General features: G+C 39.7%; 2 protein-coding genes across 2 annotated transcripts; both read left to right on the top strand.

Annotated features, from left to right (window-relative positions):
• Window positions 1–7439: 7439 nt before the first annotated feature.
• FAM136A (family with sequence similarity 136 member A) lies at window positions 7440–12120 on the top strand. The gene is made up of 3 exons (XM_016161384.2): window positions 7440–7590; window positions 8520–8660; window positions 10636–12120. Exons 1-3 carry the CDS (start codon window positions 7504–7506, stop codon window positions 10822–10824), a joined length of 417 nt encoding a protein of 138 aa, XP_016016870.2. The 5' UTR covers window positions 7440–7503; the 3' UTR covers window positions 10825–12120.
• Window positions 12121–13238: 1118 nt separating this feature from the next.
• Window positions 13239–21692, top strand: SNRPG (small nuclear ribonucleoprotein polypeptide G). The gene is made up of 4 exons (XM_016161386.2): window positions 13239–13377; window positions 15986–16008; window positions 16671–16795; window positions 21497–21692. The coding sequence occupies exons 1-4, from the start codon at window positions 13346–13348 to the stop codon at window positions 21545–21547; spliced, it is 231 nt and encodes a 76-aa protein (XP_016016872.1). The 5' UTR covers window positions 13239–13345; the 3' UTR covers window positions 21548–21692.
• Window positions 21693–21781: the final 89 nt, after the last annotated feature.

Below are 21781 nucleotides of genomic sequence, written 5' to 3'. Positions count from 1 at the left end.
GACTTCACTCTTTAAATATCAATCAGTCTATTACAAGAAGGACTCCACTTATTCTGTGTGGCCTCAATGGACACAGCCATCACTCAAGGGTAAAAGTCACAGAACCATGCTACGAGGTAGGCACTTTAATAAAGAAACTTCACAGATAGAGATTATTAAATAACTTGTCTAAGGTGACATCACTGGTAAGAGGCAAAGCAGAACTTAAATTCAGATCTTCCCCGAGTTCCAAACCATTATGCTGAATTTCTACCATTCTAGCATCTGCAGGTGCATTGTATAACAGAGAAAATATATGAGGGGAACTTTCAAAAGCTACGTGCTTGCTGGTTTGCATGATCTTCCTGGAACTGGGCTCCAAGCCTCTCTAAAGAAGATGTGTTCTCTGACCCACCAGGGTTGCTGGCAAGTGAGAATTAGGAAAAGAGCTGCTTCCGGTGAAAATCTTCAATCTCTCGGCTTGTCATAAGTGAGTCATAAAATTTCCCATGTCTCACCTGGATGTTCTCTCCGGTGAGCAGTGGCTCATATGTTCAATGATTTGACTCATAATTATAATTCTTTGTATTGAAAAGACTTTCCTTTGAGACCTAACAGTACTCTTTTCTACTTACTTTCCTGAAGCCAGCTAATGGCCATAAACTGCCTCTCTTCTTTTTTTTTTTTTTTTTCTGATTAGGGAACTGAGGGCCAGAGGGAGGAAAGGTCTTAGCCGTTGGCATCTAGCTTGGGAGTCAGCAGGTTTGGGAACAACTTTCAGCCAGGTCCCAACAAGAAAATCTCTATCCACATAGGTCTCTTCCTCCTCAATGATTCTAGTTCAAGTTATTTGTACACAAAGAGGTTGGTTTTGCTCCATCTTTTCCAAAAGCCAAGTTACCCAGAGCCATCCCAAGTATATAGAGGAGGCTGAAGACCACTCCATCCCCAAGGCGAACTTGGAAGGGGAGGAAATTTATGGAAAGGCAAGACATCGCCTTCTCGTTCATTAATTTCTTCAGCAAACATTTCTCGATTGTGTGTATCTCATACTGTAATTGATTCTAAGGAAGATGCAAAGAATAATATAATATTCTCAAGAGGCTCATCATCTAGTGGGGAGGGTGACTAAAAAGGTAACAAATAATTACCGAAGAGTCTCAAGAGTCAGGTTTACCGTATTTTGTATAGGCCCATGGTGTTTGAGGGAAAAAAAGTGAAAATGTTGTTCTTCAATCTACACAGTTTCCATCACTCTGCATACATAGGAATGTACACACCAGCCCAATTTCACTCATTGGTGCTGCCCCCAGGACCCAAAAGGCAGGTGAGTCTGAGACCCTTACTTTCCCATGGAATAAAAGGATATTGTGACAAAAGATGGATGGCAGAAAACACAAAATGTTATAGTAGGAGGCACCAATTGTGTAGTATCTGAGCTAAATCTTAAGTAGGAACTCAGAGGTGGAGAAAATAGTTGAGGAAGGATATCCTGGACAAAGAGTACAGCAAGTACAGTGGCCCAGAGGCCTAGAAAAGGTGATAACACATTTAGGGGACTGTGAGCAGTTGGGCACAACTGGCCTGTGGTAAGGGGTAAAGAAATGGTATTGGAAAGATGGGTTACAAGCAGACCGATGGGCCTGGTAGTTAATCCAAAGGTGTTAGAGCTTTCCTATGGGTAGCGGGGGGCGGGGGGAGGGGGGAAGGTGGACATGGGAGAAGGGACTTTGAACAGACAATAAATAATAAAAAACTATAAATAATTCCAGACTGATAGTGTAGAAAGATCACTAAAGTTTAGAGGGCAGACTCTATAGCAGGGAGGTCTGGACAAAGGACTATTTATTACCACGTAGAGAAGAAACAAACTTTCCTCTACCCTCAAGGTTCTTCTGGCTGGTCTAATAATCAAATGGACATGAGACAGATTAGCAAGAGAAAATAACCAAATTTAATATATACATATGTATGGGAACCCCACACACATGAGAGAGTCAGAAACGTTAAATGCATGCACAAGAGGATCAGGGATAGAAAGGGAAAGTGGATATATCAGACATTCTGAGCTAGAGATGAGCTGAGGTGCCTTGGGGGTTACAAAGGGGCACTGCAGGATGCTGTAAAAAGTAGATGCTTGGTAAATAGAAGTTTGTCCTGCCTTGCCCTATCTCCGATAATTGCTTATTATGGGCAAGGCCCTTAATTTAAGTTATTCCAGGTAGTTAAGGGAGGGGCAGAAGTTCCTCTTGAGCCTGTGGCTAAAGTTGTCTTTAGTTAAAAACCATCTGCATTCCAATAGGCACATCTTGGGGTGACTCGTTCTGAACCCCACAACTACAATAGTCTTGGAAAGATGAGGGGTACTGAACCAAGATAGTGGCTAACGTCTTTCAGATGACATAGCTGGTACTGGTGCCCTGCAACAGAGGACTAGAACTCCCAACTTCTTAGTCACTGCAGCAATCCACATGACTAGTTTGTTGTTCTTTTTGTTATTAAAAATTATTTGTATGACATCAATTAATTAAATCAAGTAAGTTTCAAGTGCACAATTCAACAGTATGTCATATATATATATGTATACTGCATTGTGTTCACCACCCAAAGTTAGATTTCCTTCTGTCACCAAATATTTGACCCCTTTTACCCCTATCAACCTCCCCACTTGTTCTTTTTAATGGATTCTTCATCTAAGGAACACACATATAGCTAGTACGAATCTCAACTCACAAACTCAGGTATAAAATAAATGAAACTTTATTTATCTAAGACTAAAGAATTTCTTATGTGGCCTCCTTTCTTCTGGGTGGCAGAGACACAATCTCAATCTTTATGGGGCCCATCCCTTAGCTGCATCTATCAAGATGTCTGATGGCAGGGGAGTTGTATCATCTGCCCACACTGGCACCTGCAGGGGACAAAGTCTCAATTTGTGGCTATGCCAGCTATTGCCTAGTTATATCCCTCTTCCCAACCACAAGATCTATCCAGGTCCAGCTTTGTCTCTCCACTTCTTCTAGGCTCTGTGCTTCTCTCCGCTGCACAGAGTTCATTAGGAAGCTCCCACTCTGGGCATGGGTCCTATGCACAGAGACTTGGGGAACCTGTGGGGTGTCCTAGGGCCCACCATGCAGCCATCACTTCTCTGGAATCTGGTCACCTCCCTGGGGCTCTAGGAAGGCAGAAGCGCTCCTCTGCTCTTGGATGGCTCAACTGTCTGGGGGTTCTCCCCTCCTAGTACTTCCTCAAATCTCTACATTTGTATTATAATTTCAGTCTTCTTCTACTTACTATTGATCACTGGCCACACTCTATGTTTCCTTTTATTTGTACGTAATCACATGCAAGTACTTATAATTGTAAAAGCAAGATACTGAGTATATGCAGTTTATTACTGCAATGTTAAAAACAAAAACAAAAACACCTACATAGGAAAAAAGACTGGAAAGAAATAAATCAAGACCACATGGATAAGGGTGTGGCCCCTGTGGAGAGCAGAGCAACTAGAACCAAACTAGGGTCTTGGAGCTTGCACATGAGCCCTTGATGGCGTACCTTCAGAGGATTAATGAGAAATAAACATATATTATGTTTAAACCAAGTACACACACACACAAACAATGGTATTTAAAATAGTATAGTGGTATTGTGAAATATCACTCATTTATTTGTTATCACTTTTCTCTGGTTTCCAAATATTTATGGTTAATTACTTTCATACTGCAATAAATTTATTCATTCATTAAATAAACCTTTACTGAGGGATTAGATATGCCAGACGCTAAGCAAAGAATTGAAGAAGAGCAATATAAAAGGCAGACATGGTCTCTGTCCTTGTAGAGGTTTTAATCTATCAGAAGTAAACAAATATGAGACAAGTAATGAGCAGTCATGAGCATTGTCCCAGAAAAGTACAAAATGCTATGACAGGAATATATGGGGTTGGGGAAGGGACAGTCAGAAAAGTCTCTTTTGAGGCCATAAAGCAAGTTTCAACAAATTTCAATAGACGAATTACACAGAGTATGTTTGCTGACTATAATGCAGTCACATCTGCAATTGATAACAAAAAGTTACCTAAAAAATACTCATATATTTGGAAATTGAGATACATTCCTAAATAACCTATAGGTCAAAGAATTCATAAAGGAAATTATAAAATGTTTGAATGAAAATACTACAAAACTTGTAGGAATAGCTAAAGCAGTATAAGAGGGACATTTGTAGCCTTAATGTTGAATAGAAATAAAAATAATTTTCAAAATCTTAAAAATCTTTTCATGAACTTACAGTTGAAAAAGATTTTTTAAACAAGATACAAAAAGAATTAACTATAAATGGAAAAACATTATAAATAGGACTGTATTTAAAATAAGACTTCTTTCGATAGATACTATTTTGAAAGTGAAAAGGCAAGTCACTCAGAAAGAGAAAAGATTTGTAAAACATATAACTGACAAAGAGCTCACTGTAAGACTATATAAATATATTCTACAAACAAATAAGTAAAAGACCATTCATGTACAAAAGATTTAAACAAAGCCAATTGTAATAGCCCAAGAGAATCATAATTATTAATATTGTATATAAATATAAAGATTATTATTTGTGGTGGTTTTATCTAGGGTAATAACAATAAGTTAAAGATATGTGAATACACTGAATATTTACATGGTGGGCTAATTATAGTCATAAAATATTTGCTTTATTTTATATTTAATGATATAAATATATACAAAATAACCATTCAATCAAAGCTTCAAATGTATTTTAATTTTAGTTTTTATGACTTCCAGAAAGTTGAATTTTTCATTCTGTAGAAGACGATATTCTTTGGTTGGGAGTTTTCTTTCCCCCAGCGAGTCTTCCTAATCTACCAAGGAATATCATGACTAGAAAGCAATAACATAAAAACTATTTTAAATGATGAATTTGTTCCATAAACATTCACATAGAGCTCTTCAAACGAGGTTGGTGTAGCTCCATTTCTGGCTGTCATCCAATGCTAACATGAAGTTTAGACATGGTGGCAGCAATGAGCAAACTTCTCTTCCTCCTATCATCCTGGCCTCCAGGACCCATTTATCCTGCCCATATATGAATATAAGTAAATACCAAAGAGTCCTGATCTATCTAGTGCCACAGTGTGTGCCTTGTAGAGTAGCTAGGAGTATTTCAGCCACCATTGGGCCACCACCAGATCCTGAGTGCACAGCATGGTGTACAGAAGAGGTGAGGAAGAAATCCAGACTACCTAACTGACCTCCTGACTTGTTTCATACTCCCAAAGCACCAGGATACGAGTACACAAATAGGTATCTGAGCATCCCAAAATGATATTAAACTCTGCTTCCACCATTACTCTTATTTGGCTTCCAAAGCCAACTACAGTCAGGACTCATTTTTCATTAATAATAATAAAAAAAAAAATTCACTTCACATACACAAACTAGCAATGCTGCATTTCTCAAGGACTTTTAAATTCATTTTAGTGCCCTTAACTGGGCTCCTGCAAGTACGACTTGGAGAGATTCAGTCTGCTTTTGGGAATAAGGGGGAAAAGTGAGGAGTTTCAGATTGTGCTATAAAGAAGAAAGAACGAACTCTCCAGAGACTATGGAGATATAAGTATAAACATTGAGTCAGTCATGACAGAATTTCTACTTCTCAAGTCTGGAGTCGGTTTATCCGGGTTGGAAGTCTAGCTCCACCAATTCAGGTTTCTAAATGTGCAACCTTTAACAAGTGGCTTTGCTTCCCTAGGCCTCAGTTTTCTGCCCTGTGTGGGAGAAAAGCGGATAACAGAGTACTCAGCTCATTGGATTGTTGTAGGAATTAAATGAGATAATCCATGTAAAGCGCTTAAAACAATACCAAGCACATTGTAATAATAGCTGGTGTCCCCCTAAATCCAGCGGCTACTGGGAGTCTCCTCTAGTCTGGCTTGAGGTGGAAAAGATGTCTCAAACTCTGAGGAGTAGTGTCCAGGGAGCTACCAGCACTTTGGGCTACATGTTTGAAGAAGGCAGCTTTCTTGACAGTGCGTTAGGTTGAGTCAAACCTTCCCCCCGACCCCCCTCAAACCAGAGTTCTCCTGCCATCTAGTGCCCAATGGCAGCAAATGCCTAAATTTCAATGTCAAGGTCCCTGTCCCTGTATCCCCCCCTACTTACTGTCTCCTTTTCTAATACAGGCTCCAAGTCAGCAGAATCACTTGGCTTTCCCAAAGCTTCAAGCTCTTTCATCCTGTTTGTTCACAGCAGCTCCCCATGCTTGATATAACATTTTCCTCACATCTCATGTCAGGCAAACACCTACTCATCTCCAAGAAGCCTTTCCTGAGGCACCTGAACAGTTCACCTCCTTCTTGCCAGTCCCTGCCACTCACTATAGCACATCCTTTCCAGCATTACCTGTGTCTGCCTCCTTCACTTTCACTGATGCTCCCCTGTGGACTCTCATCCCTAGCACAGTACCCTGTGTCTAGCAGATGCCGGATATGTGCTTAGTAAATGAATGCACAGAAGAGTAAAATTGGGAGTGGAAAGTGAAGCATTCCAGATAGAACTGTTCCAGGAGCTCTGGCACAAAAATGCTTCATTATGTATTGAATATCTGTAGCCTCTTCATTGTCTTTGAGGCTAATAATTTTTTTTATTGGAAATAAATGCGTAAACATACATCTACCAACAATCCAACATTTTCACTTCGAGATGTTTACCCAAGGGTAAAATGGATAAATACCCACAAGTATGGAAATCCATGCCTACAAATGACTTTCACAGTCATTTTATTCATAACAGCTAATAACGGGTAAAGACCTAAATGTCAACAGGGGAATAGAAAAACAAATAGTGATACGTCCATTCAATGGAATAAATGGACTACCATTCGGCAGCAAACAGGAAACAACCTGTTTATGCTAGGAGAAAAAGTCAGATATGAAAAGAGTACATATTGAATGATTATAAATATATATGTATATACATAATATATAAACATATGTGTGTTGTGTGTGTGTGTGTGAAATTCTAAAAAGGAAAAACGTAATCTTTAGTGATAGAAAGTAGAACAGAGGTGGCCTGGAGTCAGAGGGAGAACGGGGAGAAACTGGAAAAGGTCAGGTTTGTTAAAATTCATCAAGCTGTACATCTAATATTTGAACATTTTTCTGTATGTTAATTATTCGTATTAAAAGTGTTAAGAATTTGAGGGCGGAGAAGGAAGAGAGGGGAGAAAGGCAGTAGCAGTGCGAGCTCGGTCGCCGTGCGGAGATCAAGTGAAGCAGCCCTCCGCTGCCCAAGGCGAGGTGAGCACCGAGGACAGCCCGGCGGGGAGCTGGAGCCAGCGGCAGTCTGGAGCGCGGCCATCTGGCGTGCAGTTGCTCCTCTCGGACGCCAGGCGGCGGCGTGGGCCGGGGAAGGACCCGCCGCTTTGACCCAGGAAGCGGCGGCGAGGGGGCGGGCCCGTGTGAGGAGTCCATGTGGGCGCCGGCGCGACCCGCTGCAGCGCGGGGTCACCATGGCGGAGCTGCAGCAGCTCCGGGTGCAGGAGGCGGTGGACTCCATGGTGAAGAGTCTGGAGAGAGAGAACATCCGAAAGATGCAGGTAGCGGGGCGGGGACCGATTTGAGGGGACCCCGGTGGTGCGGAATTCGCGGCATCTTCCCACAGCCGCTGCGTCGCCCCGCGCCGTCGCCCCCTTCTCCGCAGATCCCGGTCGAGGTGTCCCTGGGGTCGCTGCGGCTCCCCTGGAAACAGGTGTTGCCCTCAAACGGACAACTGGAGCTTCGGCCGAGCAGATGAAATCTGTGCGCCCTCGCCACGCGCAAGGCCGTTTTCCACCCAGGCCAGCCAGAGGAGGAGAGGGGTAGAGGAGGAGAGGGGCGGGTCCCCGGACGAGGGTTAGAAAGCCCCGAGTGAGACATTGGCCTCCCCCATCTTCCCCTCTTGCGCGGCCCCTTCAGCAGCTGAGCAGCCCAAGGCTCAGAAGGAGCATGGCCAAGGTGAAAGACCAGAAAGGCGAAAGTGCTTCACCTCTTAAGTGGCCAGGTCATGCCCGGTTCTTCGCTCCACGCAGTACTGGTTTATATACTGTACTGCTTTGAACCCCCTAACTGTTTTGTTGGTGGTGGTTTTGCCTTCTTAACTCGATTATGGGTTTCCTTTATAGTGCCCCTTGAGTCATTGACAAATGGATGGGCTGCCCCCTGGTGAAATACAGCTTACTCGGTTGCTGACCTCTGAACCCCTGTGGTATAGGCGCCCGGTTTTCAGAATTTGGCTTTAGCTGACCCATCGCCACCTTCCGGTCCACCCAGCCTTTGAGGCAACAAGTGCCACTGAGCTAGCAGCAAGAAGGCCGTGAAATACTCTGCTGTGAGGCACTGAGGATAATTTTCCCCTTCGTGCTCTTAAGGTCCTGATGTCTATTCTGAGGTGCAAATATAGACGCTCCTCTTAACCTCTGTTGCACTCCGTGGTCATCTCTGTCCCAAGGGTTTTCCTGCCTAACCTCTCCCTGCCATCCTTCCCCAGGGCCTCATGTTCCGGTGCAGCGCCGGCTGTTGTGAGGACAGCCAAGCCACCATGCAGCAGGTGCACCAGTGCATTGAGCGCTGCCACGCACCTCTGGCTCAAGCTCAAGCCCTGGTGACCAGCGAGTTGGAGAAGTTCCAGGTGAGGAATATCCCAGACAGGACTGTATTGCTTGTTGTTGCTCTTTAGCAAGAAATGACAAGCATTGGCCACAAAACTCTTGGCTTTAGTGTCTTGGTTTTGTTAACATTGATGACAGTGGAATAGCCAACCAGTCTTGGGACAAAGTCCTGAAGATTGAGTGCTGTCTTTATTTCCCATAGAAACAATGAGTGACCAAGAGAGGTCATGACCAAGTAGAGCCTTATGTTTTTCTTTTCTGTAGACACCAGATATAATATGTATACTGTATAGTACAAAACTTTCTAAAACATATTAATTCATTCTTACAAGAGCAGAATCCCCAGGAAAGTGAGAATAGGCTAGTCTTAAAAAAGTGCAGATTAGAGCAAGATCCTGTCATCATTTTGTGGACCTACCTACCCAGAATTGCCCCTACTTGCTACACCCAGAAGGCATGTCACTAAAGAGCAGTCATTTATATGAAGCATTGTTATTGTTGACTCCCGGATACCTGCCTCAAAAACCCTTCTGAGGTCACTAAGAACCCTGCCCACCCCCTTCCCTCTCTGAAGCGAAGAGTAGCCACAACTTCACTTAACTCCCTTCCTCTGAATATATTTTTCTGGAACTTGGGAAGTAGGGCCCACTTCTGAACTAGTTGTTCATAGCCTGGAATTCTGTTCACATGGAAAAGTTATATCTAATGTGATACATTTTTACATTCTGCTGTATAAAATTCTTTAAAATTACTAACACTGTAAAGGAATAACATCGCCAAGATCATAAAACTCTTAAAGGTTTCTGTGTGTTTATTTTGACCTATTTTTATAAATAGAGTCTTTGAAATTTTGATTCTAGAATTGCTGTATAACTTCCATGGTGATGCTTCCATTACTTGAAGCATCACCAAACCATTTTTCAATCCTCTCCAATCAGATTCACTCTCCCACTGTGCCAGAACTGCCCTTGCCATTCCCCACCATGAGGCTAAATCCAGTGGGCTTTTCTCATTCCTCATCTTACTCAACCTAACTGCATCTTTGACACAGTGGATCATTCTCCTTGAAACACTTTATTCAGTTGGCCACCAGGACAGCTCACTCTCCTGGTATCCCACCTCTCTCCCTGGCTTTCTTTTCAGTGGCCGCCCTTGCTGGCTTTTCCCCCATCTAACCTCTGAACGTTGGAATGCCCTGGGCTGTTCTCGGACCTTTTCTCTTTTCTATCTAGTTCTCTAGTCTCATAGGTATGAATATCATCTATATGCTGACAACTCCTACATTCATATCTGTAGACCAGCTTCACTCCTGATATCCAAATGCACATATTTAGCTGTTTCCTCAACACATCCACTTATGTATTTTGTTGGTCTTTCTGCCCTCACTGAAATATAAGTTCTTTGAGGGCAAGAATTTCATCTGTTTTACTCATTGCTGTATTCCCCAACACTGGAAGAATACCTGGCATGTGGTAAATACTCAAGAATTGTTGAATTGAATGTTTTTCTGTAGCAAGGACAGATATTAAAGAATAAAAATGTTTGTCTTTCTGTAATTAAGTAACCGGCCTCTAATTACTCCTCACTTTCTGGAAGGGGCTCCTGTACAATTTATTCTGTCATTCACCTGCTTTCTTGTGCTTGGTCTGGGCCCTCCTGGTGCCATCCTCTGTTTCAATCAGGGTAACCTTGGTTAATTGCCCTATAATGTCCCTTTACTTCGTCAAGGTAATACATGTCAAACCAAAACACAGGAAGTCCTTAAATAATGCCATTGTGTTATAACATTGGTGAGATACCATAGGAACTTAACTCTTTTTTATTTTATTTAGCCTGTTGTAAATTTGGTTTTGTTATATGTTGTTTTGCCACAGTTCCAAGAACCTATAGACAACATTAAATGAGGACTTATGTAGCACAGTGCCTGGCACATGATAAGCGCTCGGTAAATGAAGGCCAGCTTCTTAGCCTTCTCTGCTATCTTTCTTGCCACAGGACCGCCTGGCCCGGTGTACCATGCATTGCAATGACAAAGCCAAAGATTCGATAGATGCTGGGAGTAAAGAGCTTCAGGTGAAGCGGCAGCTGGAGACTTGTGTGACCAAGTGTGTGGATGACCACATGAACCTCATTCCAAGCATGACCAAGAAGATGAAGGAGTCTCTCTCATCTATTCAGAAATAGAAGTCTTTGCCATTGGCCATTGGGGCTGAGGGCAGGAGTCTATTTAAAAAGAAGGATGAGAATTTTGGTCTTTTAAACAATTTATGAATGAAGAAATTAAGGATGGCAGCAAGTTTAAGGCATATATCACTTGCCTCTGGACACTGGTTCTTATATGTTTTAATCCTAGAAAATGAAATGGAAAAAAACTGGTGCTAAAATTTGGGTCAGAGAGTTTTGAGAGCCTAAATTTCTTGTGGCAAGTGCTTATCCTAGCAGAGGCATCTCCCTCATACCAAGCCAGAGCCCTCCGAGGTACCAGATTCTTCTTAGTACCCAGGTACCAAGAAGTTGACATGTTTTTCTAACCTGCCAATGATCTGGTAGAATGTGAGGAGAGGTGTTTCTGTTTGTTGCCAACCTGTTTACCAGAGGCATCACCACACCATTTTCCATAAGCTGTAAAACAAAATGCATCAGGTCATTAATTTAGAAGGGGAAAAATTTTCTGGGTCTTTTGTTTTGCTTGATTTTGTTTTATATACAAGGACATGAAGTTGATTTAAGATGCGGAGTTGGGAGAGGTAGTTTGGATAAGACTTTTGAGAGGTTCCTTTGGGTATCTGTTTCTGGCCATCAAGATGTGGATGTGCATTTCTTAAAATTCTCACACGTTATATCTTTCAGCCTAGAGACCCTCTAAAAACATGAGAGGCGATGTCACATTGGGTATGGGAAGCAGACCTCCCCTCTCACTGGTTGCTATGATGGGCCTGAGGCTGTTTGCAGCAGTGATAGGACAATCTTGCAGGGATGCTCTTCCTTGAAGGGAAAGAGGGTTTGATTGTGCTGTATCTAGGTATCCAGGAATGAACAATGAAAGAGGAACTTTTCACTGTTGGCTGCTTAATTTAGAGTTTGAAAGTACCAGATCTGGAAAAAAACTAGTTTTCAGGAATGAAACCTAAAACCCATTGTTGGTTACTTAGTCCCCTGAAATAAGAGCCTCGCTGAGACAATTCCTTGGTAACAGGAAAGTCAAGGGGCAAAAAGTAAGTAACTCAGGCATGAGCTGTTGCTCCTTTAGGGCAAAAGAGGGGCAGCCCCCATTACCAAATACTACTTTTGCCTGGGGCCTTTGCAGAATGCAATGTTCCTGCCCCAGCTCTGGCACCTTACCGTTTTGATAAAGACTTTGTTGTCTTTTTACCAGCTTATTACTTGAAATGATAATATAATCTGTCTGCTGTTTTAGGACTGTGATATATTTTCCTAGTGGTCTGGTTTTAAAAAATAAAGTTTAATTTTTTTGTCCACTATTGTGTTTCTTTTCATATATCTGGGCAGTGGATATATAACTTCCTAAGGATTTCTCTCTTTGTAATGTGTAAAGTACGTTTCTTAAGTGGTTCAGAAAAGTGAAAATTATGTGTTATGGTTTGGATGCATGCACGACCTGTTCATTGTAAATAAACTGAGGGCAGGCTCGAGCACTATTACTTGAAGTCCATTAATGTAAAATAAACTATAAGGCTTTAAAAAATGCAGTATCGTCAGCTTTCTAGCTTCAACTAAACACAAACAACAAGAGGAGGAAAAGATTAGTTATGACTAGAGAATATGCAATGCCTGGGATTTTGAGTACCAAGAGAGTACAAAATATATGAGGAGCTTAGCTAAGTCTTTATTATCATTGGTATTTAAATAGAGCCATTCCTGAACATTAGGAATTAATTGAATTTTGGAGAACTATCCCCTACTTAGAATCACCAAGGCTTTTCTATTTTGGCCCAAGTCTTCTATAATTTCTAATGGGGATTCGCCTATTTTGGGTCACAACTGGGAACAAGTCGGAGACTACTTTTTACACTTACGCTTTTCACTTGAAAATCAGTACCTTGTATCAGATCATTTGTGTGCTGCACTTCACGTTTTATGTATGGGGTCAAAGAACATTTGGTGGGGTTCTGGAAGCTATGTTAAAAGAATTGCGAGACCGTCAGTCTGAAACATACTTCCAGGCGCTAGATTCAAATTCTTGGAAACTGAGGCCCAGGCACTTTACCCTTTGGTGCAGAGGTCACTGATTGAAATGTTAATGCAGCCCTAGGTTTAGCGTGACAATATCCTGTGGGTCTGTATTCCAAAGAAACATGAAGGGCCCACTCCTCCAGAGCTTATTTTCATTTTTCATACATGAAAAAGACAAACGATGTGATCTACTAAAATTAGGAATTAACAGCCATCCGGGAGAAGCTACTCAGACATTTAACTCAATTTCACAGACGAGAACGTGGAATTAAGAAGAACGCCTAGAGGCCCCACCCTCTGTCCTGGCCAATCGCTGGCGACGCAACCGGAAGCTTGGGACTAATCGACGCGCTCGGGTTTCCTCTAAGTATCGCGAGGTGAAATAAGAAAGCTGCCGACAATCGATTGGCTAACGGGATCAGAGACGTCAGACGCAAAACGCCGTGTCTACCGCCGGAGCGAGGCCAGGAATTCCGTTTGGAGGCGTCTTTGAGCTCGCTGAGTAGGCACCATGAGCAAAGCTCACCCTCCCGAGTTGAAAAAGTAAGTATGTGTGAAGGCTACGCGCGATTGGCAGCTTCTTAGTATGCCTCGAGTTCCTTAGGTCCCATAGATCCCCCTTAATTTCCGCGCTCCTGCCATGCGTATTCCGGTCAGAGGCCCCGGAGATCTCAGGCGGGGTCTCGCGCTTGCGTGCCTGAAGCCCGCGCAGAGGTCGCATTTCTGCTTGGTCGGCATGGTTACCAAAGGCATCCAAGGCGCCTCTATTCCGCAGATTCGCTGTGGCCAGAGCTTTCGGCCCTACGTTTCCCCCTACTTAGTTGAAGATCTCGGAGGCCACTCTTTGTTGACCAACTTAAATTGCATCCTGTTTTAAATCAGGAGGCTGGGGAGTAATTCTATAAGAAACTAAGAATATGGATAAAATCGAATTGTTCGACAGTATATGAGGAATCAAAAGCCACTTTACCCTTAAGAATATTTGTAGCTGTTTCTTTGAACTTTAACTTAGAAATCCCATTCTTTTTTCTTGCTTTCCTATACTTGAATGTCGCATGGTAGCTTGCTCTGTCAACAGAGCTGTGTGAGAACATTCATTTTTTTTTCTAATCAAAGAAGGCTGAGTAGTTTTTTTTTTCCCCCCTGCACCCAGTAAAATCAACTTGAAGTAGGATATTTCTACTTTGGAAAGGACCCAATATGTTTCTTGTCTCCTAAGTACGTGCTTCTTTATCTTGTTTATACCATGTAATGCAGGAATTCTGCGAGTGGTAGTTGGATAGCACAAAGGATGCAAAATTCCTGGGAATCAACTTGTGAGCCATTCATTTGGTCAGCCTTGCCGATAATTAATTTATTACTAGCCCCATAAAGAAGTCAGATTGAAGGAAGAGTTCATACTTAATAATTTTGCATTTAAGTACCCATTTGTAGCAAAGCCATCTTTTGTGCAAAAACTATATTTTAGTTGGATCTGTTAAAGCCTTAGTTATTAAATTATAATTCTGACATTAAGAAAAATAGAAATTATCTTCGTGAAAATGCTTATCTGAAAGTTATGCTTTTATTCACTCTCCCAAGCCTATAAAATCTTGTAAGTATCCTCTGGGTTGCTCAGGGCCTAGTGAAATGTTAATTATTTTCTAATAAAAGGACCATTCACTACTTGTAATTTTAGATTTCCTTTTCGATTCTTAATAAATAATAATTGAAATTTTCAGAGGATGAAACTAGTTTTAACCTTTTTTTCTCATCTCTAGAATTTATGTGAGACCCTGTCAAATTTACCTCTCAAATCACTTTCAAATTTTTCTTCCTTTAATTTCTCACAAATACCATCTTCTTTTATACTTTTATATGCTTCTCCTGGTTTAGCATAACTCAGAGGTTCTTAACTGGGGGGTAGGGAGTTTGGTCGTACTGGCATCTAGTGGATAGAGGCCAGGAATACTGCTAAACATTCTACAATGCACTGGACATTCCTCAACAACAAATTATCTGGTCCCAAATGTCAATATGCTGAGGTTGAGATACCCTGGTTTAACCAAATTCCCCCTCCTACCACTTAAAAATCGCTGCTATAGTATTTTGGCCAATGACTGAGTGCTTTAATAGCTTACCACTCTGTGTAATAAAATCCAGACTTCTTGACTGAGCACTCAAGTTCCTCTGTGTGAAATCCAAGCACCAGATATTACACATTAATAATTGCGTGCCCTGTTCTCCAGCCAATAGAACCATTTGTGTTTGCTCAGACTTTCTTATTTGCTGTGTAACTTTGGACAATTCACTTAACCTTTCTGAGCCTCAGTTTCTCATCTATAAAATGGTAGTACATAACTTACAAAGTTGTAAGGATTAATTAAGCCCATGTGTTATTATATTGGGTATGTTTTACATAATCTATTAAAATAGATCATTTTATACATCATACTATATCTTATTTGTGAAGTCTCTTGTTGCACCTTCTGTCTTATTTATCTTTGGATTCTCCCATGCTATCTTATGCATTAAAATTGAGTGAAATTTTCTATTTTCTAGATTTGCCTTAACAGCTTAATAGTTTTCATACTACCTTGCTGATATGAGATTGTCTTGTTTCATTCAAATCGTTATACTTATGTGTTGAAGAATAATGCTTAATATTGAATAAAACACTACTTATTATCTCAAGTATAAAAGAGCTATTGGATTGGACAAGCTTGATTACAACTTCTAGTTTCTTCACAATTTGGTTTGGGAAATAACCAAAATGTAATTAAATCTTTGGTTTTTTGTTATGGCTATAAAATTTAGCCATTGAAAATTAGGTTAGTATTGAACAACAATGTTTTTTCTAAGTCACATCAGTATACACTGTATGTCCATTAATATATTACAGACCCGTTACATTTTTATTGATTATCTTGCCCCTTCCCAAAATACATTGCTTTGTGTAAGTACTAACTGAGGTGGGCCATCACTCCCTCATCCTTTACAGCAGTACAAGGTTTCTACCATTTTAAATTTAATTATTCTTATTGTGTAAATTTTAACAAGTTGCGTTGTCTAGGAAATTATTATACAGTTGAGCATATACCTACTTTTGTGCTTATTTATGCTTAAGTTTTTTTAATCAGTTGTTCAATCTTTATCCCTTTTGCTTTTTCAGATTTATGGACAAGAAGTTATCATGTAAGTTTTATTTAATCAGTTGCTTTTTATGTGTATCTTGATGATATATAACATTTGGAGCAACTTTATAAAAATTCAGAGCACACAGAGCCTCTAATTCACAATCATTAATTAAGCAGGTTTATCAAAATCCTAACTAAACAGTTTTATATATCTGCTGTTTAATAAATTTTACAGTTCTTCAGACTTTTCAGTATTTCACATAAGCCTGCCCTCAACTGTCACAAAATTAACAGTATTTTCCTATTTCGTGATATTTGAAATTTTATCAACCCTTTTCCTTTAAACAACGGACTTAGACAAGGACTAAAAATCTAACCCATTCAGTACTCGAAGTACATAGGGGTTGAGTATGTGACTTTAGAGGTAAGCAACCTTCAGTTTGAATCCCAACTCTATCACACAGTAGTTGTATAACCTTGAACTATTTACTTAAAAGCTTTATACTTCAGTTCCCTCATAAAAAGGTGGGATAATTCTACTTTATAGGATTCTTTTAAGTTTAAACATGGAGGTAAATGTGGAATGTTTAACATATTTCTTGGCATATAGTAAGGATAGTGGATTGTACTTCTCATATCTGGGTTTTCCCCACCTAATTTTTTAATGAATATTTGATAGATAATGGTCAGTTTTATTAAAACTTTTTTCCATTTTTGTAGTGAAATTAAATGGTGGCAGACATGTTCAAGGAATATTGCGGGGATTTGATCCCTTTATGAATCTTGTGATAGATGAATGTGTGGAGATGGCAACTAGTGGGCAACAGAACAATATTGGAATGGTGGTAAGTAAAGATGTAAGATTTCTCTCAGATTTTAGTTTTCATTTGGAATAAGCATTAACATTCCTTCTATCAAAGGCTTGGATTAAACTGAAGTTAGACAGGTTACAAGCAAGATTATTAGACTTTCCATCTTCTTTTAACATTTGGCAGTCATCAACTGTGATAATATCCCAGTTACCTTAGGTTAGATCTGGATCTTATATAGAATTCTCTGAGGTCCTAGGGCTTGAAACACCTTTTGGAAATCATTTTGAGCTTTATCCTATAATAGAAGCCATAGTCAGTCTTTATTGGAACAGTAGTTCTCCATCTCAGTTGCATCTGAGAATCAGTCTGGAATGTAGCACGTGGAGGTTTTTTAAGTCTCCTAGGTGATTCTAATGTAAGGCAAAGACTAACTGCTGGTCTAAAGCATTTACAGTCACCAAAAGAGTTTTCAAAAAAAAAAAATTCCCTAGATACCACCTCAAAGCAATTGAAACAATCTCTAGTGGTGCTGTCTTTGTTGTTGTTGTTGTTAAAAGATTTGGGTGGTTTTATGTGTAGTGAAGATTAAGAACATGCTTATGAATTCTCAGATGATCTTGTAAAAACGTAGATCCTAATTCAATAGCTGTGGGGTGAAACCTGAGATTTTGCATTTCTAAGAATTGCCCTTTATTTATTTATTTGCGGATCTGCCCATCCACAGATCACACTTTTTATTTTACCTGTGGATATTATTAACCTAGATTTCTAATTTATCACACCCAAATTAAAAAGTGGTCAAAGTAAGTTATAAGGGATGGTAATGCTAACAGCCATTCACAGTGGAAGAAAACAGAAATACTGAGTTGTTAATTATAGGAGTAAACATTTTTACATTTATTAGACCATAATAGTATAACTGCTGAAGAAGAGTTTTTGAGGTTTGTCAACAAGAGCCAGACTTTGAATCTCTCTCTTTGCCCAGCCCAGAACAATATACCCAGTAAGTGGGAAGTCTAAGTTTCTTGGGAAAGGTAAATCAAAAATGACAACTTAGCTTTAGCAAATTATAGAGCATAAAGACCTCTAAGAGGTAGTAAGAGTTCCTAATTGTTAGCATTGATATTTTTTTTTGGCCTTATTTGTTTGAGCAGTAGAGAGGTGTAATTATTTTTTATCACTTGTTCTAAGATTTGTGTTATTATTTCAAATGTGTTACCATTAATGCATTTTGAAAAGCAAATCCATGGTCAAGACTAGAAAAAAATGGCTTATAGTCTCTTGTAAGACTGACCCTTTCCTCTGCCCCCCACCAAGTTTCATGTAAATCAACCTTCTTTTCAGGTACATTCTTCTTGAGCGTCTGTTGAAAATTAATAAAACTATGACTAAATCATCAACAGCCAGTTTCTTAAAAAAAAAAAAAAAAAAAAAAAAGGTTTTCAAATACCCTAAGTTTTCCTTTTACAAATTAGAAAATCTTTGTTCCAGTAGAGGGTAGATTAGGTTTTTAGTTCATATATCAACAGATTTGCTAAAGGATTCAAGAAGAGCTTGTCATCTATAAGTCAATTCCAATTTGGGAAGATAACTTTTGAGAGAATTATGTGACATTTCTCGGAATGTCATAGAGGGGATTGAGCCTAAATCATAGATCTTTCAGTTTTCCCCATGAATTTTGATGGGGAAATTTACACAGAAATTGGTTAAAAGCAGTGCTATCCTAAGTCATTCAAATAACAAGCACCTACTTAATATTAGCCAGTCTGCTATTCCACTTCTGATGCTTGTCATGTGACCAAAAAAAGTTTGTATTAGAAGGCATTGATTCTTGCGACTGAGTTAAACACTTCAAAATAATGATGATGATGATGATGATGTATCAATTGTCTTTAAAAAGTCTAAAAAAATGCAAGAACGGCTTTTCTGAGCTTAAAAGAAGGGATACAAACAGGTTACGGTTTTGTTTTTCACAAATTGTTTGACAAAGGAGACCATTACATTGGCTTCATTATTCTCTTGTCCAAGTCAGTACCCATGGCAGACATTGAAATTACTTAATACTATTATACTAAGAATGTGTGTTCTAAGGGGGAGGTGATTTGTTTTAGGATTCTGTCAGCTGGATAGTTACCTAATGATGTAACATCCCCAGAGTTCTCCGTGGCCTCACCTCTGGCTCATTTCCTTAAGATTCCACTCCATTCCAGGATTCTTCTAAGAATATAATAAAAATCCTGTTTTATTATGCTACCTAGTTCAGGAGTTCTTACTACCTTCGTGCTTCTATAGCTCTGTTTTAGGTTTGTATGCTTTATTAGACAACTGTGCTCTTTCAAGAGGCTGAAAGCCTGAGTAACACTTTGCAAAAACTAGTATTTAAGCACAAAACAAGGAGCAATTTGGAGTTATGGACCCAGTGTTTCCAGTTTGATTTGGAGACTAGAGCCTCAAACATAAGGCAAAGGTGTTCACCAACTAGCCTTACTTTCTATATATTATGTAAAAAGATAAATTGTGATACCACTTTAAGCCCTCAGATCTGAAAATCTTAATTATCTGAAACAACTTTTCTCCACCTACAATGAAGGTGTCAGAAATTGAAAAATTTAGGCGGGAACTAGGAAAGTCTAGTTTTTCATGCTTTGATCAGTGAAATGTGATATTCATCATCTATTGCAAATAAGCTAGGAACTTAAAACTAAGAATTAGGTAAGCATGTTTTTTACCTTTCTTCATTTCTGTTCCTAACTTATAAAACAAATACAAGTATGTAGGCTCCCTCAGTCCCCACTGTCATTTTGAGAGCGTTGTTCTTTTTTAATGCTGCTCTAATTCTTTGCGACCTTCTCACCATACTCATTGCTGTTAGTCTCTGCCAGGCTCCAAGACACACTCCCTGTCATGTTCCTTTCCAATCTTTCAGTAATTACATGTGATTTCACTCGTTTATTTAATAGGTACTTATTAAGCCTTTGTACCTGTCACTACTTTAGGCACTGGGGATATTGCCGCAAGCAAAGTCCCTGCCCTCATAGAAATGACATTTGAGTGAGGAAGACAGTAAATAGTGTATGTGATAAATGAAGCAAGCAGAATTAAAGGAGAAAAGAACAGGTTATAGCTGTTTTTATTCCAGCTGTATAGGAGCCTAGCTCTACTTTGAATCTTATTCAGAATGTCTCCTATTTTTAATAAATGTTACATTTCCTCTCAGCCCCCTCCTGTCCTTTCACCTTACCCAGCTCTACTTGACCTGATCTGTTATTGCATTGTAACCTACAGTTCATCAGGCTTCTTATATTCACAGACCCTTGCCTTCAAGTTTGACTTATTTTTTCTGTCCCTTTCAAACTCATACCAGCCATTTCACCTGTGCTTATAAGTATCATGGCTTATCTTCATTTATAGATTGGTTGCTATGTCCAAGATACTGTGCTCCTAGGGCCTTTTCTTTATAACATTTCTTCCTGCTTCTAAGCTCTCTCCCATTCTCTTATACAGTTAACCTTTGAACAACATGGGTTTGAACTGCACAGACCCACCCATACACAGATTTTATCAATACAGTATCCCTAGGTTTTACATCCATGGATTCAACCAACCGCAGATCAAAAACAATATTTTCAGTCCACACTTGGGAATCCATGGATGCAGAGGGTCAACTGTATGCATTGTTCTCTGCCATATTACATAAGGGACTTGAGCATCAGAGGTTTTTGTTATCCTCATTGGGTCCTGGAACCAATCACCTTCAAGGGACACCTGGGAAGTCAAAAGCTATAAACAGATTTTTGACTGCAGAGGGGTCAGTGCTACTAATCCCATATTATTTGAGGCTCAATTGTGTGTGTTATTGCTGAAACAGTGGTCATTCCCCCAGTGGAAACTTTTCACTAGCCCATTCATTGTTGGTTTCATGATGTCCTCCAAACACTTTTAAGATTGGTTTTTGAGGCGTTCTAAGATTGGGTGCAAACTTTGTTTTCAACTTCCTTGCATAACCTTTCACTGCATCCAAATTAGTTTCTTTCCTTATCTCCCAGGTAAGAGATAGTTTCCTATCTTCCTGTCAAAATTCTACGTAATTTTTAAAACTCAGCTAAAATGCCATCTTCATAAAGCCTGCTTTTCCCAACTTCCAGCCTCCTTTGTTCTCTAAATGGTTTTTTTGTTTTGTTGTTTTGTTTTTGCGAGGCAACCATTGGTTGACCTCATGGATTGCAAAGACCTTGTCATCTTACAATCCCTTATTTTTTACTTTTTTATGCCTACAGCACCTAGGTAGTCTCCCATCCAAGTACTAACCAGGCCCAACCCTGCTTAGCTTCCAAGATCAGACTGGATCAAGCTTGTTCAGGGTGGCATGGCTGTAGCCTCTAATGATCTTATACCCCAGAACTGACCTTCTGTTTTACTTATTTTTCCCGTTAATATATGGATCCCTTAAGGGCCAAGAGTCCTGCCTTTTAGAAGGAGAAATGAGTCGTTGGAGACTTGGTATCTCAAGTAGTTGTTAGCCTTTACTGTAGATGTGCATCTCATTAAAAAGGGCTTTATGTAATGACTTAAAGACTTGAGTTATTTGATATTCCTATGGCTTAAAAAGAAAAGCCCCACAAACTAACATTTAATAATGAAAAACCATTACTGATTTGGTAAAAATTCTTTAATAATAATTAATATGTCTGTTAAATGAATTGTTCTTTTCAGATTTACTTTTCTCTTTCTTAGGTAATACGAGGAAATAGTATCATCATGTTAGAAGCCTTGGAACGAGTATAAAGAATGGGGGTGTTCGCCAGAGAAATCAACTGCTTCCACATGTCCCCTACTCCACAGTACTTATTATACTACAATATAAAAATCGGGTCGTGTACATTTTCATATTGAACTTTTTTGTTAAATAAACTTTTTTAATAGTCAAAAATGCTTTTCCAGATGTTCTGAACTTGAAAATAGGATATTCTAATTTTTTCTTACATGAACTATCCCGGGTTAAGACTGCTTTTTTCCAAA

The sequence above is a fragment of the Rousettus aegyptiacus genome, unplaced genomic scaffold, assembly GCF_014176215.1.
Source record: "Rousettus aegyptiacus isolate mRouAeg1 unplaced genomic scaffold, mRouAeg1.p scaffold_m13_p_7, whole genome shotgun sequence".
NCBI classification, from domain to species: Eukaryota; Metazoa; Chordata; class Mammalia; order Chiroptera; family Pteropodidae; genus Rousettus; species Rousettus aegyptiacus.
This window is presented reverse-complemented; position numbering and strand designations above follow the sequence as displayed.

Coding starts and splice junctions, on each gene's coding strand:
- FAM136A (XM_016161384.2), top strand. CDS start 7,504: ATGGCGGAGCTGCAGCAGCTCCGGGTGCAGGAGGCGGTGGACTCCATG. Junction 7,591..8,519: donor AGAACATCCGAAAGATGCAG/GTAGCGGGGCGG, acceptor ATCCTTCCCCAG/GGCCTCATGTTCCGGTGCAG. Junction 8,661..10,635: donor GCGAGTTGGAGAAGTTCCAG/GTGAGGAATATC, acceptor TTCTTGCCACAG/GACCGCCTGGCCCGGTGTAC.
- SNRPG (XM_016161386.2), top strand. CDS start 13,346: ATGAGCAAAGCTCACCCTCCCGAGTTGAAAAA. Junction 16,009..16,670: donor TATGGACAAGAAGTTATCAT/GTAAGTTTTATT, acceptor CCATTTTTGTAG/TGAAATTAAATGGTGGCAGA. Junction 16,796..21,496: donor AGAACAATATTGGAATGGTG/GTAAGTAAAGAT, acceptor TCTCTTTCTTAG/GTAATACGAGGAAATAGTAT.